The 10,265-nt window shown below is 55.1% G+C and overlaps 1 protein-coding gene across 1 annotated transcript; it reads left to right on the forward strand.

The window, feature by feature from the left end:
* Positions 1-396: 396 nt before the first annotated feature.
* SNN (stannin) lies at positions 397-7,277 on the forward strand (the record flags this gene model as incomplete). Its single annotated transcript, XM_079791626.1, has 2 exons — positions 397-504; positions 6,926-7,277. The coding sequence occupies exon 2, from the start codon at positions 7,014-7,016 to the stop codon at positions 7,275-7,277; it is 264 nt and encodes an 87-aa protein (XP_079647752.1). The 5' UTR covers positions 397-504; positions 6,926-7,013.
* Between the last annotated feature and the right edge of the window lie 2,988 nt (positions 7,278-10,265).

Consider the following 10,265-nt stretch of genomic DNA (forward strand, 5'->3'; position numbering starts at 1 on the left):
CCAGCTCCGGCCCGGGATCCCACCGCTCCCGCTTCCGGGCAACACTCATCTGCAGTAAGCCTCAGTTTCCCCCTCCGTAAACCCCGGGTGGATACGAGCAGCCTCTAAGGTCAGAGGGAGGTTTCCTGGCCCGGGACCCGCAGCCCCGGGCGCCCAATCCTCGCGCGCTGAGGCTGAAAGTGTCCCCCTCCAACTCCCCCTCCCCCCCGCGTCCCCTCCCGTCCCCCTTTCTGCCAGCTGCGCCCAGCTCCCGCCCCGCCTTAGGCAGACCCGGCCCCGCGCGCACGTGACCACGCCCCGCCGTCCCAGCGCGGGCTCCCATTGGCCTATCCACGAAGACCCCGCCCCCATCCAGGGGCGGTGCCTAAAATGCCCCGCCCGCCGCTGAGCTGGGGCTCCTGCGTCCCGACGGAGCGCCGCGGCCGGACCGGGCTGGCTAGCGGGCAGAGGCGGGTCCGCAGGGCTGCTGCGGGGCGATCCAGCCAGGCTGCAGGCGGCGCCATGGTGAGCGGGTCCGAACGGGCTGGGTGATCGGCCGGGTGGAGACTTACAGGAGGGGAAGGGGCGACCCTGGATGGGGTTGGGGCGCGTGCTGGGCGGCTTGGCCGCGGGCCGGAGGGAGGGGGTGTCCCTGCGGCGGGGGAGGGGCAGGCCGGGCGGGGACGCGGCTTCGGGGGAGGGTCTGTTCCGGGGGGCCGCGCCCGCGGGCGGGGGTTCTTTGTCCGCTGCGCTGCGGCGAGATCGGGACAAAGGAGGCGGCGGGGGGCGGCGGCCGTTTTGCGGGGAGCGGGTGTTTCCCCCCTACGCGGTGCATGCCCCCTACTGCGGCCCGCAGTTTCGAGCCCTGGCCGGCCTCCGGGCTTCTCCCGATACTTAGTATTTTTTTTTAAATAACGGAGGAGGCGCGGATCCTGGCAGCCCCCAGGGTGGTCAGGAGGGTTCCAGGTGGCAGGGATGGGGTCCTGGCGAGGTCTGGCACCCATTTGGCAGGTGGAGAAACTGACGACGGTGCCCAGCGTTTGGTGCCGGGTTCCGTCGGTGGTGACTGCGCGGCGTGGGCATGACTGGGTCTCGTGGTCCCAGTTCCCCCTACCCGCCCCCCCACCCCCGCCCAGTCTGGCCGAGGGAGTTCTCTCTCCAGTTGTCCAACCCCCTCCAGCTGTCGCCCCCTGGGCCAAGCCCCTTCCTCCAGCCTCGCATAGCTCCTTAGTAGAATGGGAGAGACGACGGCTTAGGCTGGGAGGGTTAAATGAGAGGATGCCTGGAGCGCGCCTGGCACCGCGCCTGCACGTCGCCCGCGCTTAGCACGCGGGAGCTGCTGGGGCGCTTGTCATCCCTGTGTACCCCGCATCGAGGCCTCAGCCCCCGTCACCCAGCCTGCTCCTGCTGGGTTGGGGTGGGGGGGGGAGGCTGACTGGGGTTTACCTGTCCCTTGGCCCTTCAAGTACGGGATTGGGGAGGTGTGGGTCAAGAACATCATAATAAAATAAAATAGAATATCACTTTAGAGTCAAGGTTGAAATCCGGGATTCTGGATTCAGGCTGGCTGGATTTGAATCCCTGTGCAGCAGATTTTGAGCTGTGTGACCTTGGGCAATTGATTTAACTTCTCTGACCCACATTCTTTATCTGCAAAGTGGGCATAGTAAAAACTCTACGCTGGGTTGTTTTGAGGCTGAAAAGAGATGATTCTGTCAAGTGTTTAGTTTGGTGTCTGGCACATAGTAATCACCGCCAACTTTTGTCAGGCATCTGTTATTACCAAACTTGTTTAGCCAAGTGGGCTGACCCTGGGGCAGCCTGTGAGAATTACCAGTGGCTGATTCACAGGGTGGGGGCCTGAGCCTCAGGCCTTGGTCTGCAGGAGACCCAGTCTGACCTTGGTACAGTCCCCAGGCTCTGCCCCAGGCCAGCTTCCTCTTCTGCACAGGGGAACCTAGGGGGTTCTGATGCGAGTTTCCTCTTCAGGAGGGTGGGGTAGAGGATGAGATGACACTGATCACAGAGCTGGGCACAGCCCTGTAATTGTTAGTCTCCCGTGAGGATCCCCACTGTTCTTGGTCCTGGCATTTAGAGGACAGGGGCCTTGTGTGATGTGTCCTTGGGTCCCAAGGACAGCTGGGGCCTGGCACAGAGCAGATGTTCCACCTGTGCCTTCACTGTGCCCAGCAGTGTCACATCCTCTCTACTATTCTATGTTCCTAATCAGAAACCGGGTAGGAAATGTTTCTGATTTGTGAACTGGGGTCCCATGAAGAGGTGGAGCTGGGTTTGTTGGCATATCTAGCAGATGGCTTTGTTAGGGGAAGGGTGTCGCTTAACCCCTAGGGGCAGTCCTGGAAGCCCCTGGGTTAGGGTGGTTGGCCCCCTCTAAGCAGGGCAGCCCCAGAAGGCGGGGGTGATAAGCTAGTGTCCAGCTGGGCTGGGTGACACTCGTGATATGCTCAGTTAAGTGAAAAGGCAGCAGTAGAGTGTCCATGAGGAAGGGACTGTTTGTGGCATTGGACTTGGACCAGACTCTGTACCCTCCTGAGAGGCAAGTCTTTGGGGAAAAGGGATCCTAAGGGCTCACTGTCCTCTCTGTGGCACCCAGGAAGGCATGGTACCTGGTGACATGCAAACCTGGGAACCCCCTGGCCCTTCCGTTTTCACATTTCTTATCACTTCTCATCCTCCACACAACTTGATGGGTGCGGTCAGGGCCTCATTCCCATTTTGCACACTGAGAAACAGGCCATTAGGGGCAGCTTGCTTGGCTGGGTCAAAACAGTTCACAATAGCAAGTCAAGAAAGAAGTGGGGTGGGTGAACACGGGGTCTCAAATCTGCTTTTTGCTGGCTGTGGCCCCACTGGGCCTTGAGTGTGAGCAGTGACCCAGGGAGTGGGGTTAAGGCTTAGTTTGGGGTTCCATGAAGTGTCAGGGATAACTGAAAGAAACCCCACCTAATACTGGGAAAGACCTAGACTGTGGGCCTCTTAGGGGCAGCAGGACAGTGAGAGGTGTTGGCTGTGGGGAGGACTATCCTTTTGAACCCATTGGTGGGCAGAGAGGGCATGGGGTGGGGAGCTCAGAGGAGCGGCCTCTGCAGATTGGAGAGGCTGGGCTTTAGGGCTTGGTGACTGTTCTGAGGCGGTCAGGTTTCCAAGGTGCCATCCTGGGTGTCTACTCAGCCCAAGCCATGGCCCTCCCTAGCTCACCTGGGGGCTTTCCTGGATTAGAGTGAGGGGACAGCTAACTTGCAGAAGACACCTTGGCTCAGAGGGGCACAGGGATGGGGGATAGGGAAAGCCCCAGTAGAGACAACACAAGTAGGGTGGGGTCTCACTCAAGCAAGCCAGCCAGCCTCCCTCATGCTTCATGTCCCCTCTGGGCTCTGCTTCTTGGAGGCCTCCTCCCCTCCCCACTGCTCAGTACTCGCAGTGACAGCTGCCCTTCCATGGGCTCGGGCCTGCCCGGCCTCCACCTGCACACGTTGCTCCCACCCCCACACTCAGGCTGCAGCCTGTCCTCCCCTGCAGGCTGCTGGCTTCCTGAGTCTGTTCAGACAGACAGGGAGACCCATGTCCAGCGTCCTGGGAGTGGCTTTGGAGTGAGGGAGCTGGCTCAGGGATGGGTAACTGCCAACCGTGATCCCCATGACAACAGGGTCTCCTCTGACTCATCACTATATCACTGGGCTTGGAGCACTCAGCAGACATTTACTGAGCACCTGTTGTGGGCTAGGGATCCCGCAGTGAGCAAGATGGTCAGGGCCCTCCTCTGTCTGGCTCAGTCCACTGCAGGAAGGAGACAGTAGCTAGGGAAACGTGTTCCCTGACCCAAGAGGATGTCAGGTAGCAGAGAATGCTAGGAAATAAAATGAAGTAGTGCAAGGTGGTGGCAAGTGTGGGATGGAGGGGTATCTGGAGCCAGGGTGGTCTGGGAGGGCATCCCCCAGGAGGTACCTTCTAAGAAAGTCCCCCCAAACAGGAAGGAGCCAGACATGGGACAATCAGGGAAGAACATTCCAGGCAGAAGGAACAGAAAATGCAGAGGCCTTGGGGTGGGAGGGTAGAGAGTGTGCAAAAGCTCGGGGAGGCAAGTAGTTTAGATTCTTTGCTGATACTGGAGAGGGTTCTGAGCAGGGGATGATGTGATCAGATTTTTTAAAAGATGAGTTCTCAGGAAGTACTTGCTGAGTGAATGAAGGAACAAACAAATACATTCAGGGGAGGGCCAGACACAGGCCAGGCGTTTCTGTGGCCTGGTCACCTGGCTCTGTGCTCATGGGGGTGAGGGTCCCAGACCTGGCTGTGCCCACTCCTGGCCTGGTCAGGGGCAGCAGACACTTGGTAGTGTCTTTTGAGGTTACCACACCTCCAGAAAGTCCCTTTGAGCCAGGGGGCTGCCTCTGCCTTGGTTTCCTCGTTAGCTTGGGACTTCTGGCTTCAGTGGGATTGGCCCTTGGGTTCCCCCCATCCCCAGGTCTTGCTGCCATTGTTTGATTTCCCAAACCAACCCCACTCCCCAAACACACACAGACTTCCCCTTCTGAATTGATAACTGACTTCCCTTCCTGTCCATGAGCGCTGTCGGAGTGCAGGCACCCCAGCAAACACTCGACAGGAGAGGTCCAGTAGAGAGAGGGAGGTGGGGAGGGACCAGGCAGGCAGGTGGTCTCCCCAGCAGGAAGAGAAAATGGAGGTCAGGGTGGGGTGGAGGGGTAGTCACCTGTCCCATCTGGAGGGCTGAGAGGACAGGGTAAGCAGGGTTGTGGGAGGATACAGCAGCCCTGATGGTGGCAGGGGAGAGTCCAGGGTGACCTGTACACTTGGGACACAGAGGTGTGCAGGGCCACTCATGGAGCACACAGACTGATGGGTAGGTGGGTGCTAACCAGATGGCTGTGCTACAAAAGCAGGGTTGCAAGCTGAGGCTAGTGCCCTGGAAGGAGGACTCAAAACCAAGAGACCCTCCTGGACTGTAGGATCAGGAGGCTTCCCTGCATGAGCTGAGAGTTAACTAGGTCAGGGTGTCTCCACCTGCACACTGTTGATCTTTGTTGGGGTTGGGGAGCTGTCCCCTGCCCTGTGGGGTCTTGAGCAGCATCCCTGCTCTCTACCCACTCGGTACCAGTAGCACCCACACACACACACACACCAGTTGTGACAACCAGAAATGTCTCCAGATATCGCCAAATGTCCCCTGGGGGACACCGTTGTCCCATTAAGAACCCTTGAACAAGGGTAAGGGGAGCAGAGCTCTTGGGCAGAGGGACAGGCCTGGGCAGCAGGCTTGGGGATGCATCATGCAAGGTTCTGTAGGTCACTGTGAGGACTGTGGGCTTTTCCTCTGGGTCACAGGGGCACTGGCTGCAGTGGACCCACATGGTAGACCAGGGAGCTGGAAGCCCGTTGAGAGTGATGGCAGGCGCTTAACCCTGGAGGTGGTAAGAAGGAGGCAGACTCCAGGGATATTGCCCCCTGCTGCCCAGGATCCTTCTGCAAATGTGGGCATGGTGGCAGGTGGAACTCGGGTCTACAGATTTCCCAGGGCCTGGTCCCCAAACAGACTCCGGGAGTGTTGACCTTCAGGATAAAAATCACTTCTAATTAAGGCTGTTATTTGCTCAAGGATGACAAATTCCATCTTGTGGGAGGGAAAACCTTCCCCTCCCAACGCTGTCTACCTGCGTTGATGTCAGTCTTCTCAAAAAAACGAATTCAAACAGCTCACTCTTACTAAGTGCCAACTTGGTGCTTTTCCACATCCTCGTAACCACACCACCTGGGTGTTAGTTACTGTTATTTGCTCTGCTTATGGTAAGATGTGAGAAAAAAAGTGCAGGGGCTTGGGACCCAGGGGAGCCTGCTAGCTTCAGCATTTGAATCTCAACGGGCTGTTAGTGGCCTCACCTATAGTGAGTCTTCTGCACTTCCCGAAGCTGCACTCTTCTTTGCCCCTCACCCCATTAACAGGGGGCTCTGTGAAGTGGTTGTCTGAGGTTAGGAGGCCAGGAAATGGTGGTCCAGTACATGTACACCCCCTCCCACCTTCACCCAAATCAGCTGATGCTCCAACTTCAGCAACCAGCACCCTCAGCTCCTTGCACTTGCCTGCAGGCCCTCTCTTGCCTTCAGAGCCTTAGCAGAGGCTGTTCCCAAGGGCTGGCTTTTCCTGCACATCTTAGCATCAGCATTGCCTCCCTAAGTATGTCCTGCCCCACCCAGTCTAGCATCATGGGACCTGGTCCCCTATTGTGCTGGCATGGCATTCCTGCATTTGTAGTGACGGGTGTTTGGTATATTGACCTGTTTGTAGTCTGGCTCCTACACCAGAAGCTGAGCTTGAGGAGGGTGGCTGCAGCGCATCAGCCAGTCTGTCTTGAGTGCCTCCATCTTCCTGGCTTCCTTTGCTGCCTGGCTTCCCTCTCAGATGGTGTGGTGGATCAGGGCACTTCCCAGGCGGCTGCTGTTCCCCTATGGGCAAAGACGGTCATCTCCTGCACCCTCTCACAGGTGTTCCTGAAGACTTGGTTGAGCTACTACCTGTGAACACCCAGTGGTGCTGGGTTTCCAGAACATTCACCTTGAACAGACCCTCTTTCGAGCCTAGGCTGTTGTGGGGTTGCAGGTGGTACATACCCTTCTCCTCCACATCTCAGGCTCTGTGGCTGAGCCAGGGTGGCCGCCTGTCTGGTAGCAGAAGCTCCAGAGGTAGTGAATGGAAGTGGGCCAGGGTGAGTAAGGAGAAGGCTGGTAACACCACAGTCAAAGAAACAACAAAAGCCAACCAGCATGTTTTCACTAGGATGAGGGCAGGATGGTCAGGCTTCACAACGGATTAAAAATAGACCCGGTGGAAGAGCCAACATGAGCTCGTGAGCTGTCCAGGTGGGTACCTTGCAGAGTCCCTAGTGGAGCCTCCTGTCGCTTTGTCTTTCAGGGCTCTCGTATCCAGCCCGAGTTCCAGCCTCACTGAGCCGGTCACCCCCAAGACCTTCCTGCTGAGGAAGCCTCCCCCAGCGCTGACCATGTCTATTATGGATCACAGCCCCACCACGGGTGTGGTCACAGTCATCGTCATCCTCATCGCCATTGCTGCCCTGGGGGCCTTGATCCTGGGCTGCTGGTGCTACCTGCGGCTGCAGCGCATCAGCCAGTCAGAGGACGAGGAGAGCATCGTGGGGGATGGCGACACCAAGGAGCCCTTCCTGCTGGTGCAGTACTCAGCCAAGGGACCGTGTGTGGAGAGGAAGGCCAAGCTGACCCCCAACGGCCCCGAAGTGCACGGCTGAGCTGGGATGCGAAGGCTCCTGGGCCTGTTTGCAGCCAGCCAAGAGGCATGGGAGGGGAAAACCACAGACGTGCTGCCGTTTGAGAGGAGGGGTTGACGCTGGCATGGCCTCGCCGCCAGGCTTCATAATCGCATGCACTGACTCCTGGGGTCCCAGCTGTCCTAAGCCAGGACTTGGTGGCCCTGGGCATTCTCTCTGCCTCCTGGTGGGGCTGCCCATTGCAGGCAGTGGGCAGACCTGACCTTGCTTTTGTTACTTGAATGTTTAGCTGAGCCTGTTTTGATGGCGCTACTACTGTAACGCGTAAACTCACAAACCTGTGAACTGTAAATAGGACCCAGAAGCACGTGCTTAAACCTTTTTTGCTGATTTTAAAAAATACTGCATAGTGTACATGGGATTCACCGTACTAATAAGCTGAGTCAAGACTGTGGGGGAGGGTCTTGGACATGTAAGGCCCAAGTTGCACTTGGCAGGGGCCTCTAATATATGTGTGTGTACGTAGAGGATGTGACATGTGTTTTAAGTTTCAGAGCTGACCGGTTGGGGTGCTGTGGTGATTTCTGCTTGGTTAGCAATAGATGGGAGAACCACACCACTGTCTTTCTCTAGGTAGGTTCAGTCGTTAAATACCAGTTGCTGTTGATATTGCAAGGAAGCTACTGCAGCTGCTTGGGAGCCAGTGAAGGACGAGTCAGGCACACGTCCTGAGGGCTGCCAGGCATCCTAGTGGCAGAGCAGTTTCTTGCCCCCCTGGTCTTGAGCATGCTGAGCACTCTGTCCCCTCCCCACCCCCACCGGGCATTACTTAGCACAGGCTTAGCGAGCAGGCAGTGGCTTTTATCTGAAACCCATTTGGCCCAGGAGAGAAAATTGTGGTTTTTATTTGTTGTATTTAATATTTTCTGCACTGGAGGGGAGAGGGAGGGGACTGGGGTTTCCTCCACTCCTTCCCTTTTCACAAATTAGTTTCCTTTCTTAAATTACTCACCTGCTGGATACTGGATTTTACTTTCCTCAGCAGATCACCTAGAACAGGGGTGGGGAATGTCCAGCCCACAGGCCATATAAGGCCCATGAAATCATTTGTCTGGCCCTGCCAAGGCATTAGGTGTGAGTTAATTAAATGTTTGACCAAATGTAGCAGGCTAATTTTTAAGTTGATAATTGTGTATGGCCCATTGATGATGATGTCAATATCCAAATGGCCCTTGGCAGAAAAAAGGTTCCCCACCCTTGTCCTAGAAGGAGAGTCCCCTGACTCCACTATGAGAGCACCAAGTGCAGTGGAAGGACATATGTGTTCATGTATACAGGAGCCCCCAGATGTGCCCTGACTGCCTGTGCTTAGTGAGCACCTGGGGGAACGGGGGAGGGGGAGAGTGAGTTTCAGGTTCTGCACTTAAGTTTTCAAAAAGATGAGGAGTTAGTGGCTTTTGGACCAGGCCAGTGCCTCCACAGCCTGCATCTCCAAGGTGTCCCTTGTATGAAATCACTTGGATTTTTATTCCACCACTGTAAACACATTAACTGTCACGATTAACTAGGAATTATATCAGCATCCTGGGTAATAAACTGGAGGCCAGCCTTGTTTTAACCTTGGTGCAGTGGCCTTTAGCACTTGAGTAGCCTGCCAGCAGCATGGGCATGGAGCTCCCAGGAGGCCCTCAGCCTTGCCCGCCAGCTCCCACCATCAGAGCCCTGGCCTCCTGGTCAGGCTGAAGGCAGCTTACCTATGGCTTCATTCAAGTCTCCTTAAAAAGCATGTTGAACTAATCTACTTTCTAGAACCCCAAGGAGGGAGCTTAGGGAGCATTTATTTTAGCAGCATATGCCTGAATTGGGGGTCAAACATTAATAGCTTAGAGGGAGGGATATGGGCAGTTAGGCAATTTGAGCTGAAGGCAAGAAGAAATGTCGCTGGCCCTTAACTAAGGATGGCCAAGCATGAGACTTAAGCTGGAGATCAGCAGAGGCCCTTTGGCCTGGGAGTGGAGACAAATTCCAAAGGTGCCGACTTGAAAATCAGGGAGATTTGCTTTCTAATGAAGGATGCTCAAGAAAAATGGAAGGTGTAGGGGCATTTGATCCATTCCCCTCGCATTCCAGAACTTCCAAGCTTTCTACCTCTAACTTTCTGCAGCCAGCAGCTTACACCTAGGCTGTCTTTCACCCTAGTAACCCAGGAGGCACCTGGGACTTGCATTTTCAGTCTCTGAGCCTGGCTCTGAAAATGACCATCACTTGACTGTCAGACTTGCCCCGAGGTTTTCACCGTGCCAGTGAAGTTTGGGTTTTGAAATGTTGAAATGTTGCTTTCTCCTTAGTTTCACGTCTGGAAGTCCTTTATTCCACTCCTTGGTTGCCAGGGATGACATCTTTGCAGCTTGAGTCAGGCCCAACCCATCAGCATGGTGACAGTGCCAGGTGAGGGTCACAGGCATGGTGGGGCACTCGTGGGGGTCTCTGGGAGGAAAGTGAAAGTGTCTGTAGAACTGGTGAACAACCACACAATAGCTCTCACTGTTCTTATTTGTCAATAGCTACTTTTTTTAGTGTAGACACCAGAGCCACACACTCAACTGGCTCAGTAAGTTATGACCTCTCATTAAATTCTTTCTGAATTGCCTACTGTTGTGTTCAAGTTTTCTGACTAGTCAGTCAAGAAATTAACATTTCATCCTGTATGTCATCACAGAAGCAACAATAGGAGAATGGGGAGGGAACTCTGACGCAGCCACTAAAATATGGACTAATTTTTCAGACAAATCTTCAAATGGACTGTGCTACTGTTTTTGTCTCAGTTACCAAGTTTGTGCAATAAGTGGAAGGGATGTCATCCCTGTTCAATAAAAGCTGAATGACATTCACATTGATTTTCTAGACCACTGAGAAAATCTTTATTTACAATAAATTTCAATAAAATTTGCATAAATATATTCCCAATGTACAGTTTTCGCTTCTGATTTCTTCATGTTGCTTAAAAAG

This window comes from Cnephaeus nilssonii (genome assembly GCF_951640355.1).
Source record: "Cnephaeus nilssonii genome assembly, chromosome: 2".
Classification (NCBI taxonomy): Eukaryota; Metazoa; Chordata; class Mammalia; order Chiroptera; family Vespertilionidae; genus Cnephaeus; species Cnephaeus nilssonii.